Consider the following 20,668-nt stretch of genomic DNA (forward strand, 5'->3'; position numbering starts at 1 on the left):
TACACGAGACAAGGGATAGAACAATGAGGAGGATACAGTCGAGAAAAGAAGAAAGGGGGAAGAAAGATGGGGAATGGCCGCAATGCCTGGCTGCTAACAGCGTGGCAGGGAGGACCGATGAGAGTGCGAGTACGGGTGAATAGGATGTTACAAACGCAGAGGGGAGAGAAGAGTCAAGGGCAGTGATGGAGGGAATAGAATCCGAGGGATCGAGAAACCCGGGATGAGACAAATACAGCTGGGAGAAGAGCCCAAGGGCGACTGGGGGAAGCAAGAGAAAAAGAGATTGAGTAGTTTAGTTTGTAGACGGGGCTGACGGGACCTCTGTCTGGGTCCAGACGGGCCAATCACCGTGCGAGTATCTACTTGCGCGGATCGACTGCGATAACCGGACGGACGAAATCATCTCTTATTCTTGTTGATTCATACCTCCCTCTATTTCACTCTATTTACATGATCTCAACAACGCTCCAGGCAAGATTTGCCCGGAAGAAAAAACACGGTGGCGGACTATGGGTCACATGACCCGATCGAGAAGACTTGGAAAGTAAGGCAACAACCTAGCGGCGGACGTTCTAGCAAGAAAAATCACAGTCGGGTTGAGTGATAGTCCGTCGAGTCGAGTGGGCGTTGGTTGGTCATATCTGCAAAATGTGCTGCTCAAGAGCTGCCAGGAATGAAGTAAAGGCAGATCGGATGGCTGATGACCTCATAGTCACTACAAGCGTGGAAGTAGAACGAAAATGAACCCCCGAATGGGCTTGTCGACTATACTCCAAATCCTCAGACACGATACCAAGTACTCGCACAGCTAGATTTATACTATTCTTACGTACTTCATCAGAAGTATATGGCAGTCAACGTACGAGGTATCATCTGCAGCATTCTGATCAACATCCCGCAGATCTTCACCCTCAATGATTCTTCTCTCCAACATCTAATGCCACCAAGAACCGACTGACACAGTTGTAGGCCGCAACCGTCGCCGTAATTTCCACCACTTCCCTCTCGTTGAAGCAACCCTTCAACCCCTGAAAGACCTCATCCGGGACCGACACGGTCTTGGTCATCGCGTCAGTATACTTGAGCACCGCCCTTTCCTCCGCACTGAAGACTGTGGTCTTTTTCTCGTCCGAGAAATCCACCTGTGCATCCCCCACCAAATCCAACGCCTCTCGACTCAGACCGCCCGCGGTGAGCAACGGTGCATGCTGCTCCCACTCGAAATGGGCGCCGTTGATCACAGCGACGCGGCAGATGGCCAGTTCCCGGACTACGGTGGACAAGCTGGTGCGGGTGCGAATGGCGCCGATAAACGAGTTCCAGCCATCCGTCACGGGGAACGAGTGCAGAAGTGCTAGGTCGAGAGGGAGCAGGGGGTTGGGTGCTCGACGGGCTTGCACGCTGGCGAGGATGTTTGCTTCCTCTGGGGTGCTGGTCGGTGGCGGGTCCGGGACGTAGGGCAGACGCATGGTGGCGGCTGTAGAGTAGATCTCGGGTAAGCGTGCATCCGGGGCAATAATAGGTTATAGCAGGGATTACCAACGTGGTCAATGGTGTAGTTAGTACTAAGTATTGCGGTTCAAGCTTATGTTTCTCGAGAAAAATAGGGAAGAAGGGTGTATTTAAGCCATCGCGGGTACTGAAGGAACCCCGCCGCGGTTCCGCATCGGAATGGAGCCGAGTGCCGGATGGTTGTCCCCCGAATGGACTTCAGAGAAAGGTAGTGGAATAATTGATGATCGGGAGTATTAATAAAGGAGTGTCGTCAACCAAAATAACGTGTTAGACCAGCGAAGTATATATCGGCATAGGTATAAGTCTCCAAACAAAACACGAACTAACTAAACCTGCCACAACAGCATAATGAAATCCGAGACATATCCATCTGATGATCAAGTTCAATATTCCTTATTCACCATATATAAAGCGGCATTCAGTTGACCTTGACCCTAGCTGCTCACGTCGACTCTCCCATGCTAGGTCTTGGCAGTCCCAGTATCGACATCACCGCCTTCGAGCTTACTCAACACGCTGCGCGTCACCTCTCCTGAACAACCCCCAAACATGCCGCCCAAGGCTGCGAAACCCACCAGCGACGAGCTCCTAGCTCAGTTCGACAACCTCGGCGTCGACTCAGCCGACAAGGAATCCAAGCGCTCCGTCCCAGCGGTCTCCAACAATGCTAAATCCGAGCAGGAGGACATCCTGGCCGAGCTGGACCACCTAGCTACCCAGCGCCCCAGCAGCGGTCCCGGCACGCCTCGCCTGTCCTCTGACAAAGCGCGGCCATCCACCGCACGCTCTCCCCGGCCTAGTGCCACCATCGACCGAACCAGCGAGGACAAGATCGCCGCCCGCGCGTCCGAGGAAACAGGTCGGTCTTCTCGTCCCGTGCCGCAAGCCGATCAAGCCCAAGCTGCTCCTGAAAAGACGGATGGAACCGATGAGGAGTCCCAAGGCGGATGGTGGGGCGGGTTCTTCGCAACGGCCAGCGCAGCCATGAAACAGGCGGAGGCGGCGGTCAAGGAGATCCAGAACAACGAAGAGGCCCAGCGGTGGGCTCAGCAGGTCAAGGGCAATGTCGGAGCTCTAAGAGAATTTGGTTTGATTTCCCTTCAACCCTGGTAGTTCCTTGCTAACCCTGCTACATAGGCGGCGAGTTGCGCAACATGGCCATTCCCACGTTCACCAATCTCATCCACACCCTTGCGCCCCCCATCTCCTCCCACGAACGCCTACAGATCCATGTGACGCACGATCTGTCCGGGTATCCCGAACTGGACCCTCTTGTGTACAGCGTGTTCTCGCGCGTGATGGCCCAAGTCGAAGGCGGAGACTTGCTGGTAATCCAGCGGGGCCAGGAGTCCGCTCCCAAGCGGGGGATGGACATTGCGGGCTACCAGCTCTCGAGCACAGGCTGGAATGACGGACCATGGTGGCGGACGGTCACGCCCGGCAGCCCACGGAGTATCTCTGCGGTGCCAGGTCTCGTTCCGGGGACCAAGCTTGCGCGCGCGAGTGCAGAGTCTTACGCGACGGAGTATTATTCGACGCGGGGTGGAATTGAGGAAGCAGCGAAGCAAGCCACAGAAGTGCTGAGCGAATCCAACCCCGTGCGGAGCAGCGATATTTTCCTGGCCATCCAGGCCGTGAGCCAGAGCGTGTCCAAAGAGCTGTTCCAGGGGGGCGCGACAGGCGAGAAAGCCACTACCCCGGCCGGCGCAGTGGCCGCCGACGAGACAGAAGAGGAGATTGTCTTTGCCCTGTACCTGCACGACCCCGTGCACGGCATCGCCTTCCACGCCGTCTCCCAGGCCCTGCCGCAGAAATGGATCGAGTGGCTTGATGCCTCGGCCCCTGCCGTGGAGAGCCCAGACGCTGAGGACGCGCAGGTGCCACGAGCTGTCACGCCGGAGGCTATCGCGGAGATTATTGAGAGCGGTGGCGTGGATCCGCGCGAGTGGGTTGCCGAGTGGGTGGAAGAGGCACTCTCGCTGTCTGCGGGCATCGTTGCGCAGCGCTATGTCGCCCGCCGCATGGGTGTCGGCGAGGGTGGTGTTGGCAAGGGCAAGATGCGAGCCGAGCAGGTGTCGACCGTCGAGAGCGGTGCAGGAGAGGCCGCGCGTGCCCTGTAGGGCTCTGTGGTTTTTTTTTGGTGCTTTCACGCATCCGTTGTGCTTTTGTTTCTCGTGATACACCACCCCTTTTACTTACACTATCTCGCCATATGCCCTTGAGCCTCGTATTCCTTGAATAGCAATCGTTTTGGCCAAATTATTCGATGATCGTGGTGGAATGAGTTCCAAATTCTGGCATGTCGTAAATCGTCTTTGTATTTTTTCTTGCAATCGTTGTTGCTCTAGTATGATGTATGTACAAGCCTTGTTTGGCGATTGAGGGCAGTCTCTCTGCTTGCCCTCCGCTCTGTACTTCTGGGAAGACGGCAATGATCAAACCGAAGTCATTTATCATGATGCAAAACCCAAGAAACCCTGCGCCGAAATGCAACATGGAAACCATTCCACATGACGCATCTGTTGAATAGAAAGAAAAAGTGCATCACTAATGCTATGTAGCCTCTATTGGTCAAGGTGCAATGGCCCCTCGAGGCCGGGGACGTGCCAGAAATTTGCACGAAGAGCAGTCACACTGAAAAGGGATTAGTACAAGCAACAAGGATCACAGAGAGAGTATCGTACCTGGTGGACCCATTCAGCACGGTATGCGCATCCGTACCCTCTTCACTGGCTTGCAGGCTCTTCTTCATATCAGACAGATCAGCAGACCACTTGAAATGGCGCTGCTTACGGCCCGGCGCCTCAGCATGTCCGTTGACCGCAACACCATTGCACTGCTCCTTCGACGAGACACCATTGGATGATGTGCCGTTCACCATCTTCGAATCACCACCCGCCTCGGCATACAGACACCCCTTCGACCAGTAATAGGGCAGAGTGCGCGTATAGCAAACAGGCCGAGACTCGACGTCCTCGCGCATTGGGATGTTGATATTATACAGCTCCACGCGCGGATCCCAGTTCCTCACCAGATGATCGACCAACCGCACAGCCAGCCTCGCGGCGGCGTAAATGATCTCCGCGGGCTGTGCATCCTTGCTGCCGAAGGAGACGGCAATCCCGCGTTTCCCGCAGAACACAGCTTCCAAGGCCCCGCCCACAGTTCCTGAAGACAGATTGTAGATCGTCGAGGCGTTGCGTCCGTGGTTCGGGCCCGAGATCACCAGGTCGATGGGTGGGCGGTCTGTGAAGAGATTGTATAGACCCAGCTGAGCACAGCTGGCTGGTGTGCCGTTGCGGACTACCACCCAGTCCTGGTTCTCTGTAGAGGAGGATGGTGCATGCTGCTCGTCCCAGGTACCGTCGTCGCGGAATGCGTCGCGGTCCACGTAGCTTGCGGTCAGGGCTGCTTCGATCAGGTGTGCTTTGCCGATCCAGGACCGCGATGCCGCGGGGATGGCCACGGATATCTGGTGGCCGGCGGCTTCGAGGGAGTCTACGAGAGGCCGAATGTACGGCGAGAGGCGGCTGTTGGGCGGGCCGTCATCATTGACTACCTGTGGCGCGAGTTAGCGACCATTCAGTCCGTCCTTGTGCTTTGCTTTTCTTGATCGTGACCAAGGAAAAAAAAGCAAGCATGTCGATCCCTTGACTTACCAGGATATGCATGGCTGATGGAATTTCTCAGCGCTAACGGCGATTATTAGGCGGTTATTACAGTCCTAGAGTTATGGGAGGGGCGTCTCCCACACTTATAGCGGCATCTGGGGCAAGCTGGATAAGGGTTGAGCCCGGTGCTGGCTTTCCTTCTTGGATGACCGGAGCGTTTCTGGTCGCGGTGAAGCTGTTCAGGGTGTGGGGGACGGCAGTTGAGAGACGGGTTTGGTCATGTCATTCTTTACGGTACATCGCGCGAAATGGTAAAATACCACGAAGGTGTGATGTATTTTCATGTTATCGACCATACATGACCGCCGTTTTGGGCGCGGCCGAAAAGAGGCTGCGGTGAACCGCATCCGTCGGGCATGAAGAGTTTTTGTTTTTGTGATCCGAAGAAGGAAATGTCGGAAAGGTCGCTGACTATGATACCACTGAGAAAAAGAGGAAGAAGAATCACAATAATAATCATGTCGCATTCAATATTATGAAATGCCCTCGTCCAGGCGGCTGCTCGGAAGCCACCAGTCCGATCCTATAGTACTCGCTCTGACCCCTGCAGAATCAATTTCTCTGACACGATCGAGTCGCGTAAGCAGCCCTCTGACTCTACTGATAATGAAAGAGATTTGATGGCTGTCCGGTTTCGTTTCTTTTCTTTTCTTTTTCTAAATTCTTCATTACATTCATTATTTTATTGATCTCCTTTCTATACTTCTCCTAACCTGGCCTGTGCGTATCAGCAAAATCTGTGGTGGGGAAAAACCCGTTGATTCATCTCTCCCTCTTTTTCTCTCACACACCCACGTTCTGTCTGTCTGTCGCGACACCCCCTTCGACTTCTGATTCGCAAAGTCGCAAAAAGCTCGGTCTTTTTGCGTCTTTTGCTTTCCTGTCGCCCAACTCCCCTCCCGCGTACCCTGTATGGACTGCGGCACCGCCGGCACCGCTGCGGGTATCGACCCCAAAATCCTCGACAATTGGCAAACAGACGGCTTTTCGTCGTGGGAAAGATACGACCAGCCGCCCGAGTGGGACACCAGCCAGGAGTCCAGCCAGTGCGATGCCGATATCGCCGATCTAGGGTCCTTCCAGGGCCCGTTGACGAGGTCGCTGTTGGATCAGTCCAGCGAGTTTCGCAATAGGTTCGATCCCGTGCGGCACGATCTGTGGCCCAGTACACTGACTGTATCATCCTAGTAGTATCGCGCCTGACAACTTCAACTACACCGACGGCACCATCGAGGGCACCGGCAGCGGCACCATCAGTCCCAGGACGATCCCCTCCTCAACCGATGACAATTTCCATTCCGATGAGTCCTGGCCACACTTTCAGCTCATCAACTCTGTCGGGGGGCTTGGGATGCCCGTGGAAACACCTCTCCTCTACCCCTACGGCAAAGGACAGACCCCTTCTGCCGGTGCGGTTATCGTCGACGATGCAGGCGAGGTGCCGCATGATCATGGATTCTCAAACGCCTCGGCGGAGGCCATGATGTCGTTCCATCAGATCCCGGCATCCTTTCAACTGGTGCCGGAGCCTTGGGCGGACCTCACACCGGACATGTCAATGAACCATGTAGATCCAGCGCAAGGCTCCGTTCCACTCGCAATGCAGTCACAGCAGCCCAAAGACTCTTCCCTGCGGGAGTTTGAAACCGCGTCCCGGTCTCTCGAGTTACGCTGGCTCGATGGGTTGGAGCCCCAGTCCCAGATGACGGCTGGCTCGCTCCAAACAACCGCCTCAGCGTACCAGAAAAATGACCAAACAGACCATGTTCAATACAAGTCCGAGAACTCGTCCGTCTCGGGCGACCTGTCTGGACTGTACGAATGCTCCTATTCTGCGACCAGCGACGACCCCCCTGCCTTTGCAGAACACAAACTGGATGAGGATGAGTGGAAAGTCATTACTCCAGACTCCAGTTCCCCCGAGGCCTCCCACCCTGTCCCCGCTTTCGTAGTCACCGAGACTCCAATAGAATTGCTCACGGATAAGCCGTCAAAATCGCGATCCTCCTCATCTGCCGGTCAACGCACGCTCGCCATGCAGTCTCCGGCTACGGTCCGCAAGCGCAAGAACCGCAATTCAGCCAATTCCTCAGACAAGACCCCAGCCAAGCCGCTGCAGATTGTCCAGGAAGATGGACAGGGCGGCGCCATTGCGTCTGCAGACTTTGTCACACCCCCCGCGGGGCTCGTCGCAAGGGCCCGCTGAGCATGGTTGGAAGAGCCAACGCCGGTATGCGGAGGAAGAATAAGGATACCTGTGTGCAGTGCCGGTTGAACAAACGCAAGGTAAGAACCCTAAAGTCTTTGCCAGGACGAAAGCTAACTATGATTCAGTGCGATGGAATCTCACCATGCACTGCCTGCCGTCCTACTCTCCACGAGCAGCCCTGTGCGCGTGCTTGCTTTTCCAGCATTGTTGAGTTTGGAACCTGCAATTATATCTGTACGTCCCTATTATGTGCGTTGTTTGGTCTCCGACTAATTATTTCCAGCTCAACGAGCTGTCAATCATCCCACGATCGATGGATCCACTAGAGTCCGCATGGAGATCCCGTCCGAATTCGATCTGAATCAACTCCTGTCTTTCCTGGGGCAGCGCCAAGGGCGGTTCAACATCCGCGCCAGCCAGTCTTGGGGATCCTTGTATGTCCTCGACCTGGGCGAGACGTACAAATTCCTGAAGGGCCTGAGCGAGTACAATGGCAATTTGAAGTCGACGTTCCTTGATTTCATCGACCGTCGAATCGTCGAGTCCAAGGACAAATCGAAGAACTGGTTGTCTTGCGTCAAGGACTGCGACCCGATGAACAATGCTTATGTGAGTACCCTCCGAAAAGTCTGTCTTTTCACCTGCTGATGTGTCTCTAGTCACTTCTGTCACAATGGAACAACATGCCCAGCCGTGCTCGATACAGTTTTGTCTCACTCGACTCAACAAGTGACGAGCGATCCATGGACATCAATAACCCGGAACATCAGCGCGACATCCTGCTAGCTGCGCAACTCTCCCGCATCGTGTGCCGCATGCTCGAAGTCGAAGGATTCCGCAAACTAGAGCGCGACTTCTACAACATCAAGTGGAAGCAGATCTCGCACGAAACTCACATCCGTTTCCTGGGGGAATTGGGCCAGATCCTGCTCACCCTCCGCTGGCGCGTCTCTTGGTGGAAGTGTCTCGGCGACGGCGGCCAGAACCCCGATCCCAGCCAGCAGCACTATGTCGACCGCGTCGATCTGCTCTGCCGCATTCTCTACGTCTATTATACATGCGTCCTGGCAAAGCTTCCCGCGTGGTCGATGAACGATGTCCCCAAGGGCATCTGGTCCTCATACGCCGACTCGGCCAACGCCGTGTGGGATGATTTCCCCTCTGACCCGACCGACGCGGGATTCCAGGTCTGGATGGATCGTGGCCGCGAGTTGATCGAGCAAGCTGGCGTCCCATCACAGATCTCCAAGTTCCGTAGGTGAGGATAATCGTGATCTTGCTGGCGCATTTGTGGGTTTATTGGGAGGGCTGCGAACAAGGATTGGAGTTGGAATTTATTGATACCCTTTTTTTTATTTATTGCTGATGGATTATGACATTTGCACTTCTTTCTTTCTTGTTGATGATTGATGATATGGCCATGTGGGTTTATGGATGGGCTTTCAAACACGGCCCAGCCTGTGGCTGTTTTACTACTGTACATGGTTTCCCACTACATCCATACTTCTTCGTATTCGAGAATAATAGAAACAAGATTATGAAACATCCATATCCGGATCATTATTACAAAATTTGGCAAGTAGAAGAGAAATGAAAACAGGGTATCGCATCAATTCATGAATATCGGTAGTAAAAGCCAGTGTATATGTCTGATGATGATAAAAGATTGAAACACAGTCCCAAACCAACTCCTTAACTTAACAACTAACAACAGACACAAAAAACCAGATCATTTCTTCTGACCCCCCTTATTATCACCCGCCTTCGCCTTCGACTTCTTCCCACCAGCCAGAATCTCAAGATGACCCGCCTTTTGCGCGAGAGTGCGTTCCGTTTTTGCGACGAGGCCGGAGCTGATTTTCTAAAAGGAATAACAACAGGATCACAGTTAGAAATAATAATAGAGTTACCATAGAAGAGAAATGAAAAATAAAAGGGCTGACTGGATGGAGCAAGGCCACAAGCACAGACAGTGGTGGGTGCGGGTGTCGGTCGTACCTTGTTCAGTTTATTCTGCTTGATGAGAGAGATTTTCTTGGGGGCGACTTGGCGCGGACCTGGTTTTGTCGTCTTGGACGGCGGCCTGAAGAGTACCCCTGGGTTAATATGGTGGATTTTCTCGAGACATTGCGAGCACTGCTAAGAACGTACCGTCTTGGGCCCGCGGACGGCTTGGTTGTTTTCTTGATGATACCTTGTGCCATGATGTTGGTTTGGAGCTGGAACCAGCGAGATGATGTGGATTGCAGAGGTGGAAGCACTGCCAGCAGCACAGACAAGATGGCCAGAGAGTTGGAGTTGAAGTCGATGGGAGAGAAAAATCCTTATCGCTTATCAATCACGTGATCCGTTTTGTTTACTCCACCGGATCTAGATCTACAGTACAATCTCTGGATGATTCTTAGATTTATTAGTGACAACAATCCACTTCGACTTGTGCCAGATATCCACCAAATCCAATGCCAAAATTATAAAGGTTGGAAGCATAACCACTACGACCTGGATATCCCCCTGTGCGCGGTGGAACACCAGTAGAAACAGTTACAAGTGTAAGGCGCCTAGTGATGACAACCTTAGGAATCCACACAGAAACTAAAAATAAGTAGAATAAAATAGAATAAACAGGTTCTTATCCGATCGATCAACCGGACTGTCAACTTAACAGGGGGTATCTCCGTTAGGTATGTAGGTGTCTCATAGCATAGCCGCGTAAGAAGAAACAATGTGAACCCCCGATCGATCGTGAGTAAGAAGAGTTCATAGTTAGAGAAAACAGAAAACATAACACACACACAGATATCACAGAATACACAAAGAGCGCACAGTCCGGTAAGCAAAGACAACTAGATTAGAAGGCCATGGCGAAAGCAACCACGCCGGCGACGGCGGCGGCGCCCACGCTGACGGCGTTGCGGCCCGCGGCGTTGAAGGGGGTTGTCGTGGGGCTGGCCCGCGCGATGGACGGGGATGTGGGCGGGGTGGTCGCGCGTAGGGTGGTGCTTGCCGGGGTTTTGGAGGGTTTGGGAGCGACAATGGTCTTGATAGTGGTGGTGGTTGGGGCCCGGGCGACGGTGGTGGTCACGGCGGTTGTGGTGGTGGTGGTGCTAGTGGTGGACTTGGTCGAGGCGCTGGTAGTAGTGCTGCTCTTGGTGGTGGTGGTGGTAGTGCACTCGGTCGTGGTGCTCGAGGTGGTGCTCGAGGTGGTGCTTGAGGTTGTGCTCGAGGTCGTGGAGACATAGCCAGAGCCCGAGCCAGATCCCGAGCCAGAGCCAGAGCCAGAGCCCGAGTTAGAGCCAGCGGGGGCAGAGATGCCGAATTGAGTAGACCATTGGTACTGCCCCGTGCCCTCAACAACCAGCAGCAGGCCATAGTGGGTGGTATCCGGGGTGAGGTTGGTGCCGGGGGTCCAGACGTAGGAGCCCGAGTTAGGGATGTTCTCGACGATGGTCTCGAGCGGCTGGACGTTGGTCGAAGGGCCGCGCAGCAGCACCAGCGAGACGTCGCCCTTGGTAGTCGGGGCCCAGGTGATGGTGAAGGGCTTTCCCTCCGGAACCTGTTCGTTCAGACCGGGCGACGCGATCGGGTTCCCCAAGGGCGGGTTGCTGTAGTTGGGCTGGGTGTAGGCCGTGGCCAGGGCCACAAGGGCGGAAAGGACTGTAGCTGTAGAGAAGCGCATCTTGGAATATGATTGGGGATTTGTTCAGAAAGAATGACAGAGTTGGGACAATTGATTTGGCTTCTTAGATAAAGAGTGACTGGCCGTTGGAGGCGAAAAAAGAGTGTGGCGATGAGATCAAAGAGGGAGGGAAAGATGGGCACAGCATTATTTCTACGTGACGGCAGTCCGCCTTGAGCCTAAGAGTGGCTTGTCCGTCAATCAGAATGCGGGTGGAGCATATCTCAGGTCTTCCCGTGGGGCGGCTTTGTTGGTCCTAGTGTAGGGCCAAGCGAGAATTATCGACTGGATGTAGTCAGGGGGCTGTTTGGTACAGATGTGACGGTGCCATGCGTTAGCGCTCCCTCCCCGTGGGCGCTGCTCGTGTTTGCTGCGGCTGGGTTGGCAATTGGTGATCAGGGGTACCGTCGTCAACGGCATAGGGACGACAGGGGAACGGAAAAGAGGGCGGATTTGCCGGCAATTCGTCTCGAGTAAGACGACTTCCGTGGGTGGCTCGTTAGGAAACACTGGCGCTGGGTCTATCCACTCAACAACTATAACGGGCAAGCCTTTCATTTCCTTGCGACGCCACGGCTGGAACCCTCCGTGTCATTCCCAACCTTGCCAAGAATGTACAGAGACAAATCATCATACGCTCCGTCTACCACCGGGGAAGCCACGACAGAAGTCGGTAATTCTGCAAAGGATTCACCTCCCCCAATACTGGAACTCGAGCACGGCCACTCCACACGCCCAAAACAGACCGGTTCGGTCCAGAGATCGTAGCGGAAAAGATCCACGGTCGATCAGGGGCAGGGTTGTACATACTGAACCCTATACCGAGTATGTACGTATCTCACTGGGGCTAGGTAACCGAATAACTGTTAGGCTGCTGTCTCACTTGGCCGTGATTCTTTCCTGTTCCTGACTGGTGGAGACGCGCAGCCCTGGTTCGCTGGGCGCCATTTTTAGCTTGGCGGTAAGACAAAACACAGACCAATTTTAGTTGATCCTCGGCCGTCATCGTCCGCAGTGAGCGATCTATGTTCGTAACTACAATAAATCCTAAAAATGGGTCGCTGAGACACTGATGCTATAAATGACATGCCCGAAATCCCCCAAACCACCCTTACTCCATCCAGGTCACCGACTTGGTCTGCAGGAACTCCTCTAAGCCCGACACGCCGCCGAAGCGACCGAACCCGCTGCTCTTCCATCCGCCGTGCGGCAGGACGGCTTCGTCATGCACGGTCATCCTGTTAATGTGGACGGCCCTAGAGATTACAAGTTAGACGCGGCATGCGATACGGACCAGAAAAATGGACTCACCCTGAATCGATCTGCTTGGCTACGCGCAGCCCGCGGAACAGATTGCTGGTAAACACTGCGCTGGTCAGGCCATACTCCGTGTCGTTGGCCAGTGTGATCGCTTCCTCTTCGGTATCCACCACGATCAGAGACACAGTCGGCCCGAACGATTCGGTCGCGTACATGTCCATCTCTTTGGTGACACCCTCGACGATGATAGGCCGCATGCTAGTATCGACGGACTCGCTGGCATTGGCATCGCCGAACAGCAGCTTCGCTCCGTGCGACACGGCGTCCGCCACCAGTCTCTTGTTCTTGGAGACGGCCGCCGAGTTGACCAGCAGCGGCGCCGGTGCGTCCTTGCCAAACATCTTCTCCGAGATTTCGGCCAGCTTCTGCCGAAATTGGTCCGCAATGGATCGCTGGACCACAATGCGCTCCGTCGACATGCAGATTTGGCCCGACTATTATTGGCTGTTAGCGTGCCACTGGAGACACCACGGCTGAAAATACTCACGTGCAAGAATGATCCGATCGCGCAGTTCGTCGCTGCCTTCTCTAGGTCTGCGTCGTCTAGAACAATCGCCGACGCCTTGCCGCCCAGCTCTAGCAGCACGGGCTTAATATACTTGCCAGCCGTGGACGCAATAATGGATCCCACCAACGTGCTGCCCGTGAAGTTGACTTTACGCACCGCCGGGTGGGCAATCAGGGCGTTGGTGATCTGCGCAGCGTCAGAGGCCTGATGGTAGATGACATTCAGACATCCAGCCGGCAGGCCAGCCTGCCGGAAGATATCACCCAGAGCCCAGAAACACTTGGGCGATAGCTCTGAGCCCTTGAAGACGACGGTGTTACCCGCCGCGAGCGGCAGGGCCATTGCGCGCGTGCCCAAGACGAAGGGGGCGTTCCTACAATGCTGTCAATGCTTATCCGCCATAGACTGCACGGTACTTCACTTACCATGGTGCAATACTCAAAATCACCCCGTACGGCTGCTTGAGCACCATGGCACTCTCTCCATCTCGAGCCACGTTAGGCACCGTGCCCTCAACCGTAGGGATGCGTCCCGCAACGTCCCTAATTAAGTCAACACCCAGATGGAACGTGATCTCCGAGAAAGGCCGCCCCGCGCCGGTCTCCTCGCGCTGATATTGGATCAGCTCCTCCTTGCGCGACGCCATGATGTCGGCCGCCTTGAGGAGGATGTCGCGGCGCGCGTAGGGCTTCATCTTGCTCCATGCGGGGAAGGCAGCCTTTGCGGTTTCGATGGCACGGGTCGCATCGTCGACTGATGCACCAGCGCAATGGCCTGAGAGCTGGCCGGTGGCTGGAGCGCGGACCTCGAACTTGATATCGGTCACAACGGACTCGTTGTTGATGAGGAGCGGGGTGATGGTTTCCTTTGTCATGATGGATATTATTGAGCGGTGAGTGGGATGATGAGAGAAAGAGAAAGAAGGGGACACTGCTACTCTGCATGAAATATTGAAGAGGGGCCGATGGATAGCTCATAGATGATCCTTCCCGAGTGTGGAGAACCAACTGCCGATTACGGAAGCTGTGCTAGCCGACTGGGAATTGATAGGGGCACAACAGCTTTTGTTAGGGACACAACAACTTATGTAATAAAAATGATTATATAAGTAAGATAATCATGTGATTGTATCTGAATTTCATTCTCTCTATTGTTTACATGGCTTTCGTGTAGGTCCAAACTATACCACATATTGAGCACTTTGGGGGCGCCTTCTTCTTCTGTATAGGCTCTACAATAATTTCAACTGCCTAAGTTTCCTCCCTCTTCCCTTTTTTAGGCTTAGGCAATGGAATGGTAGGCTCCAAAATTGGACGATAATCTGAACCCCCATCAAGATCTATTCGCCAGAATGGGTGGATATCTGCCAACGGAAAAGCCTGATTTTGCTTTGATAAATCAAAAATACTGTGAGCGCAAGGTAGACCCATAGTTCTTGTAAATCCATTTGGCAGGGGCCTAAGGGAGCTATCTCTGTAGCTCTTTTAGCCTTTGAAACTTGCTCACTAATTCGTCGGATCGAATTATATGAACATCATAAGATCCTTAACTGTTTTAGGTTTTAGAGAACCTCAACGATAGTGATAGACATCCCAAGCGGCATTCGATGGAAAAGACGCGATTTTACGTGGCCTTTGCACAAAGGAATCGAGCCTGATGATACTTCGTCTGATGGTGACCACCTGATGAATTAGGGCGGAACTAGCTACGATCTAATCAACTGACTTTGAGAACGAAAGCTTATATTTGGCCGAAAATCTCCATAAAATTACTGTCTTGGTCTCGCATCACCCTGATTGGTCATGTCAGCGCGATATAGGAGCTTCGCACCGCATCGCTCGATGAACCTGTAATGCGCAACCGTATAGTATGGGCTCTCTCTTCTAATCTAGCAAGAAACTTGCCATTCGGCGAGTCCTGGCAGCGGACTAAAGCGCTCTCTACTACCATCCATGCATGAGAAACTGCGGTGCATTCCTGTCGGTAGTGTAGCTCGTTGAGCAGGAAGACTAGCGGACGGAATTGTTGGTACCCCTTGAGCAGCCAAGCCCATTGTCGAGATTGGGGTTCTCCTTCCAAGCGGACTGCAGTATCGACAATGTCGATCGCCTGCAGGAACAGAAAGTCTTGGACGCGTTGCTCGTATTTACATGCACAGTTTTGAGGTCCAACACTGATGGTGAGTGTATCCGCACTATACAGCTCAAACCACATCTCCATGATAAGGACATGGGCGACATGTCGTGTCAGCCACTGGATTGGATCTTGACTGCTAGTACAGTATTGGAGATAACGGTCCTCGACTCGCCTCTGACATGCTTGGATTATTTGTTTCTTTGTTTCTGTTGGAATATCTCGGTTCACTCTTTGTCTCGCACTTGCGATCTGGAATCGAACGAGAGAGAACGTTTGTTCGGTCCATCCGGTACAAGGAGTTGCGGGCGTACTTGAATCAGGGTTGAGGTCGGAGTCATTGATATTCAACGGAAGGTCAGGAATGGGAACCATGTCCGATCCATCGTCTTGTCCAAGGTCCCTGGCAGCCCGGTGGTCAAGATACCAGAGCTGACACCACAGCCTTTTTCGCAATTCATGTTCAAAAGATGAGAGGTCAGGTTTGTTAAAAATTGCAGATCGTCTCGCTATGCCGGTGAGCTTCCAGGCGACTCCTGCCTCGCCAATCAAGCGGTTGACAGACAGAAACAGGACTAATGCTTGCAACGCGACCAAGTCTTCGTTCAAATTCAGAAAAATCCCTTGTGCCAGTGCTTCCTCAGTCGACGAACGACATGCCCTCAAGGATGTGTCTTTAGCAATGCCGAACAAATTCTGGACTTCCTCGTCAGACATACTCGCGATGCTGGAGAAGTAAATAGCGTAGATGAGGGCTTTTTGATTCCCATTTAGAGAGCCTGGACGGTAAATTGACTGGATAAGAATCATTTCAACGCTAGGCCGATGCAATATCTTCACGACAGGATCAACTCGCTCAACGAAGCACTGCCAGCATGTTCGTACTTGACCCCTCAACGGACGGGTCTTCCAGTCACCTGTCGTTGCAATAGCGCGATTCACCGGAGTTTCCGGTTGGTCAGGTAGACTCAAAGCCTTCGCTCCATCCACAATGATATCTGAGACTATTGGCTGGTGCAACTGAATTGATAGGCCCAGACTAGGCAGCTTATTTTCGCATTCGCAATCACTCCTTTGTGGTTGTCTTCTCGATGGTCGACGGCACCTCCTGACAGGAGAGGGATATGCACATTCCACCGACCACCGGCTGCAGTTGGTGCACGGAGATTTCCGGTCGCATCTTACTTTGCGCATCCGACAAGCTATGCAGGCTTTAATCTTCACGATCTGGGGTGTCATGCCGACAAAACGGTATCTGCTAGTAGAAGCGACCGACTCGTGAAAGTTGTGGACGGCAAACTCAGCATTCGGAATTCTCGGTCGGTTGCATTTATTTCCCTTGGCTGGAATACGAGGGGCTGTGCACGCTTCACTGATGCTGATTTCTCGTAATCGCATTTCTCGGTGTTTCACAGAGGAAGCGACCAATAAGACGGCCCAGAGGTACACACTTCATCAAGAATCCGTGAAATATAAATATATACATTGGACACACCATCGCATGTCAAATTCAGAGATCATTAACCAACTGACAACAAAATGTGGACTTCCTATGTGCGTGCCACGACTTTGTGCTGGGTTCTTGGTAGTATGATTCTCCGAGACTTTGAGAGTGTTGACTAACTATAGACAGGCCTCTTCACCGAGCCCTCATCCGCGCAGGTTATCTACGAAGACCTTGACCTGGTACCAAAATACCTCAAAGCACATGCTATAGTGATGGGGCTCGTATTCACCGTCATGCTGCCCCTCGGCGTATTTGCCATTCGGTTTCTCAAGGGCAAAAACGCAGTCTTGATACATGCTGGATGGCAGCTGTTTAGCTGGGTGTTGATTATTGCTGGGCTTGGGTGTGGAATTAGGGTGGGAAAGATTCTGGACCGAGTGAGAACTGTCTCTTTACTTTTATTCGAGAAAAGCTGGATATCCATATGCTGACTATGCTGAATACAGCTTGAAAACAATCCGCATACAATCATCGGCACTACTGTGGTAGTCCTCATGCTCCTTCAACCGTTTATTGGACTTGCTCATCACCTTAGGTTCCGCAAGACAAAAATGCGGACTGCATGGACTCGTATCCATGTATGGTATGGGAGAGCGCTGATTCTGTTGGGAATCATCAATGGAGGTCTAGGATTAAAACTTGCTGCAAATACCACAAAAGGAAAGATCGCCTATGGAGTGGTGGGAGGTATCTTCGGAATGGGCATTATCGTGATAGCGGCTCTATTTGAAACTGAAATCCTAACACAATGGACCCAATCGAAGACAGCACCAGAGCTAGGGATGGCAGAAAGAACTGAGCAACAGCAAGAACATGCTTAATTTAGGACATTGTGTGCTCAAATCATATTCTTTACGTTGGAATAGCAGCATACAATGCGGAGACTTCCAAAGCCATGCTTATGATTTTTTCCAACAGTTGTAGCCGTTCGCTCAATAGTCGCAACTCTATGGCTTCGAATATATCAAGGTCTTCCCCATCGAAAACATGCAGGAAGTTACTGGAGGGAAGACTGGTCCACTCCTTTTATAAGTGCAATCAAGCACAAAAATCCTATTATATTTGTTAGTGTATCTAATCGATTCAGGATGTATAAACATAAAGAAGACGATATAGCCTTCGTTATCTTATTTAATAGCATATTTCTACTGATTCTCCTATAGAGTCTTTAGGACAAGCTTAATAGGAGTACGATTACTAAGTTTTTGCCCTCGTAAAGCAGTTCGAGCATTATAGACGTCGCGAGGTATCACTAAAGTCTTCGAATTCCCTTTTGAATTAGAATAAAGATTTGGCGCGGTTTTGATCCGGTCTCAGACATATTAAGGATCTTCTGATGCTACTCCTCTGTAAGCGTACGGGCAGTTAGGTGGCTAATTATATCATTAGTAGTATGATTATGACTAGGGTTACGTACCTATAAATCCCACTTCCCACTATCAGTAAATTTCCCATAGAGCCTAAATGAACAACCAATCCGTCGTGTAGTTGTCAATCGGCGCTTTGCCTCTTCTGGTGCATTAATGCGATCATAGTATTTACTGCCACGATCACAGCCAAGAGTAATAATGCGATTGGTATTTAAAGAAATAGTAGTAATAGTGTATGTAGCCTTAGGACATGGCATGTTTACGTATAGAGGCTATTAGAAGCTCTCAAGAATCGAAGATTTGCTCTGTAGGGGGTCCATTTTGAAGTAGAAAACTACAGAGCTTCAGAAGGGGGGGGGGAAGAGCTATGGATTTATAGTAGAACAGACTCTAGAATGATGTTGCTGTGGATATCCAAATACAGATCACATGATTATTTCACTTATGTAATTACCCAGATTACATAAGTTGTTGTGTCCCTAACAAAAGCTGTTGTGTCCCTATCAATTCCCTAGCCGACTGTGCTAGCCGACTCATGACTAATCCGGGGTTGTCTCACGTGATATTTACGTCCTCTTGCAAGGGAATTGATTGATCCAGCATTGAAGTAAACAAACACTTAACAGAACTACCGAACAACTCCATGTCTGCGCCTGCCCATGCCATCCATCCCATTCCATCCAGTCCGTCCCTAATTTGCCCAGATCTTTGTCTCGGTCGACGACGCCTTGCCCAGGTTCGCAAACGGACACACCCCCGTCGGGTCTGTTCTCGACTTGCTCGAGTGCAACGTACTATTCGCGCTGCGCAGACTCGACATGTCGTCATCCGGGGAAGCTGAGGCATCACTGCTACCAAACATCCGCTTTTCTGCGTCTTGACCCTCCCGGTCATCCATACTACTCATGAGTGAGATCTCGTCGGCAAACTCATCGCCGTCCTTCACATGCCACCGCGCGAACATATCGTTTTGGATCCAGAGGACCTTGGTCAGAGCCCGCAAGAGGGCAATCTTGCGGCGCAGCGAGAGCTGCGGAAGGGACATGATCGCTTCGATCATGATGTCCTGGATGTATCCGATGCAAGCGCCGATGTGAATGTATTCCACATTGAGCGGGTCCATGCGCAGCTGTCCGCTATGCATCATTCTGTGGTCCTCGTCTCAGTCGGATATCTTGGAATATAATATCTGGCACAGTACTCACCCGACTTTGCCGATATATCGCCAGAATTCCATCTTGGTCGGATCCTGGCACAGCCGGTTGAGATACCATCGCAGAAACATCTTCCGGCGTTGGATCTGTGGCGTGTTCTCCGTCAAAAAGTCCTCGTCCACTGGTTTTTCCTTGGCCGTTGACCGTGTGTGAAACGCCTGTGATGTGATATCACGTTGTAGCAGCTTCTCGTAGACTAATGTGACCACCGTGGGGATCAGGGCCTTGACATATTTGGCCCCCGTCACCAGTGCCTCGACGTCCGCTGTGCAACGATTCATTGTCAGCTCTGCGACTGGCATATGCCTAACAAGAGGATCTTACCGATGCCGAACTCAAGGAAGTCGTGGAGATACTTGATTCTCTCCTCGAAATTGACATACAGCGCCTTCCGGTCGACATGCTTCGGCTGGAAGCCCTCGTCTAGCAGTCTCTCCATCGCTGCGATATGGTCTGAGATCTTCGAACACCCGTGAGTAGCACAGTAGAGGAAACAAGTGAAAGCGTTCAAAAGGAAAGACTAAGGCGCCTCGTGGCATCCGCTAACGTATTTATACTTCTTGCTTAATCCAAACAAACCTTGTCGGCAGAGCCACTCACCCCTCCGCAATAAATTAAAACCACGAGGCGCCATGATGGGTCTCCATTCCGTGGTGTCGCTGCAGGGTTTTACTAACTAACTACCGCGTGGGACTCTTGCCCGGGCGAGAACGATGGATCCTCGATTCGGCACCAGGAACAGCTTTTCCAGCACAGTGATCCTATACTCGTCTGTCTCGCCGAATCAGACCACGGCCGAAGCGATTCTGATATTAAATTACATAGTGGGCGTGGAAGCCATGAGAGGCAGTCAAGCAAGACGTGCCCTGATCCGTGCAATTTCCAGGGATTCGAAACGTTCTCCAATCACCTGAAACAAGCGAACTATGAAGAATGCGGAGATAAGAAAGTCTTGGCTTGCTTTGACAGCTGTCACTGTGGCAGGCGCTTGGCCTATCTTCCAATCTATATCAAGCTCGAGCGCTTTGATCGCGACTTGCTCAGAATAGTCAGACCTCCGGGATGGCTGACAAAACAGCATGGGAACGGAAGAGAAAAGGGCCAGAGAAACAATTTTGACAGTCTTGCTCTGTTAGCCATTGACGTAAACGAGACTCCGCTGTGGTCCCGTCGTTTTAGTGTCTAGAGCCGAGATGACATGGAATTCTTTTCCGGGACCACCATTTATTCTTCAGATCTCAGTGTTGTCCACCTTACAGTACCATAAGATTAGACAAACGAGATAACTGTCTTTTGCCAAATGCAATGCGATCCCGCTAGAAGCTTGAATTCAAGCAGGGTCTATATTTCGGTATGACAAGGCGCGGCGTCGCCGCGCTGTGGGCCGACACGGATGGTGGCCCACAAACGAGCCGTTTAACGACGATAATGGACTAGCTTCAGACATTATTCAGCGCGACACACGCAGGTTTCCCAAGGATAGATGCTTGAAATTAGGTTTGGACTGGGTGATGGTGAGATTAGATGCCCGAGAGTGGTAGA

At 52.2% G+C, this 20,668-nt stretch overlaps 11 protein-coding genes across 11 annotated transcripts; 4 read left to right on the forward strand and 7 right to left on the reverse strand.

Moving 5' to 3' along the window:
• Window positions 1-914: 914 nt before the first annotated feature.
• N7510_002172 (carboxymuconolactone decarboxylase family protein) lies at window positions 915-1,472 on the reverse strand (the record flags this gene model as incomplete). The annotated part of the gene is made up of 1 exon (XM_056974099.1): window positions 915-1,472. One exon carries the CDS (start codon window positions 1,470-1,472, stop codon window positions 915-917), a length of 558 nt encoding a protein of 185 aa, XP_056839216.1.
• A 595-nt stretch (window positions 1,473-2,067) lies between these two features.
• Window positions 2,068-3,638, forward strand: N7510_002173 (DUF5427 domain-containing protein MTC1; the record flags this gene model as incomplete). Its single annotated transcript, XM_056974100.1, has 2 exons — window positions 2,068-2,605; window positions 2,656-3,638. The coding sequence occupies 2 exons, from the start codon at window positions 2,068-2,070 to the stop codon at window positions 3,636-3,638; spliced, it is 1,521 nt and encodes a 506-aa protein (XP_056839217.1).
• Window positions 3,639-4,082: 444 nt separating this feature from the next.
• On the reverse strand, window positions 4,083-5,189 carry N7510_002174 (5'/3'-nucleotidase SurE; the record flags this gene model as incomplete). The annotated part of the gene is made up of 3 exons (XM_056974101.1): window positions 4,083-4,152; window positions 4,203-5,077; window positions 5,178-5,189. The coding sequence occupies 3 exons, from the start codon at window positions 5,187-5,189 to the stop codon at window positions 4,083-4,085; spliced, it is 957 nt and encodes a 318-aa protein (XP_056839218.1).
• Window positions 5,190-6,101: 912 nt separating this feature from the next.
• On the forward strand, window positions 6,102-8,660 carry N7510_002175 (uncharacterized protein; the record flags this gene model as incomplete). Its single annotated transcript, XM_056974102.1, has 5 exons — window positions 6,102-6,322; window positions 6,378-7,377; window positions 7,524-7,632; window positions 7,682-8,007; window positions 8,058-8,660. The coding sequence occupies 5 exons, from the start codon at window positions 6,102-6,104 to the stop codon at window positions 8,658-8,660; spliced, it is 2,259 nt and encodes a 752-aa protein (XP_056839219.1).
• A 467-nt stretch (window positions 8,661-9,127) lies between these two features.
• On the reverse strand, window positions 9,128-9,602 carry N7510_002176 (DUF2462 domain-containing protein; the record flags this gene model as incomplete). The annotated part of the gene is made up of 3 exons (XM_056974103.1): window positions 9,128-9,259; window positions 9,397-9,481; window positions 9,550-9,602. 3 exons carry the CDS (start codon window positions 9,600-9,602, stop codon window positions 9,128-9,130), a joined length of 270 nt encoding a protein of 89 aa, XP_056839220.1.
• A 644-nt stretch (window positions 9,603-10,246) lies between these two features.
• N7510_002177 (GPI anchored serine-threonine rich protein) lies at window positions 10,247-11,074 on the reverse strand (the record flags this gene model as incomplete). Its single annotated transcript, XM_056974104.1, has 1 exon — window positions 10,247-11,074. The coding sequence occupies one exon, from the start codon at window positions 11,072-11,074 to the stop codon at window positions 10,247-10,249; it is 828 nt and encodes a 275-aa protein (XP_056839221.1).
• Window positions 11,075-12,185: 1,111 nt separating this feature from the next.
• On the reverse strand, window positions 12,186-13,776 carry N7510_002178 (aldehyde dehydrogenase; the record flags this gene model as incomplete). The annotated part of the gene is made up of 4 exons (XM_056974105.1): window positions 12,186-12,330; window positions 12,386-12,828; window positions 12,882-13,275; window positions 13,328-13,776. 4 exons carry the CDS (start codon window positions 13,774-13,776, stop codon window positions 12,186-12,188), a joined length of 1,431 nt encoding a protein of 476 aa, XP_056839222.1.
• Window positions 13,777-14,702: 926 nt separating this feature from the next.
• N7510_002179 (uncharacterized protein) lies at window positions 14,703-16,433 on the reverse strand (the record flags this gene model as incomplete). The annotated part of the gene is made up of 1 exon (XM_056974106.1): window positions 14,703-16,433. One exon carries the CDS (start codon window positions 16,431-16,433, stop codon window positions 14,703-14,705), a length of 1,731 nt encoding a protein of 576 aa, XP_056839223.1.
• A 141-nt stretch (window positions 16,434-16,574) lies between these two features.
• Window positions 16,575-17,363, forward strand: N7510_002180 (cytochrome b561 domain-containing protein; the record flags this gene model as incomplete). The annotated part of the gene is made up of 3 exons (XM_056974107.1): window positions 16,575-16,623; window positions 16,669-16,919; window positions 16,989-17,363. 3 exons carry the CDS (start codon window positions 16,575-16,577, stop codon window positions 17,361-17,363), a joined length of 675 nt encoding a protein of 224 aa, XP_056839224.1.
• A 1,240-nt stretch (window positions 17,364-18,603) lies between these two features.
• On the reverse strand, window positions 18,604-19,586 carry N7510_002181 (protoglobin family protein; the record flags this gene model as incomplete). The annotated part of the gene is made up of 3 exons (XM_056974108.1): window positions 18,604-19,060; window positions 19,118-19,391; window positions 19,451-19,586. Coding segments are annotated over 3 exons (867 nt in total), but the record flags the coding sequence as incomplete, so codon positions are not given.
• A 253-nt stretch (window positions 19,587-19,839) lies between these two features.
• Window positions 19,840-20,040, forward strand: N7510_002182 (uncharacterized protein; the record flags this gene model as incomplete). The annotated part of the gene is made up of 1 exon (XM_056974109.1): window positions 19,840-20,040. One exon carries the CDS (start codon window positions 19,840-19,842, stop codon window positions 20,038-20,040), a length of 201 nt encoding a protein of 66 aa, XP_056839226.1.
• Window positions 20,041-20,668: the final 628 nt, after the last annotated feature.

The sequence above is a fragment of the Penicillium lagena genome (genome assembly GCF_028827675.1).
Source record: "Penicillium lagena strain IBT 129212 chromosome Unknown utg000001l_segment0_segment0, whole genome shotgun sequence".
NCBI lineage: Eukaryota > Fungi > Ascomycota > Eurotiomycetes > Eurotiales > Aspergillaceae > Penicillium > Penicillium lagena.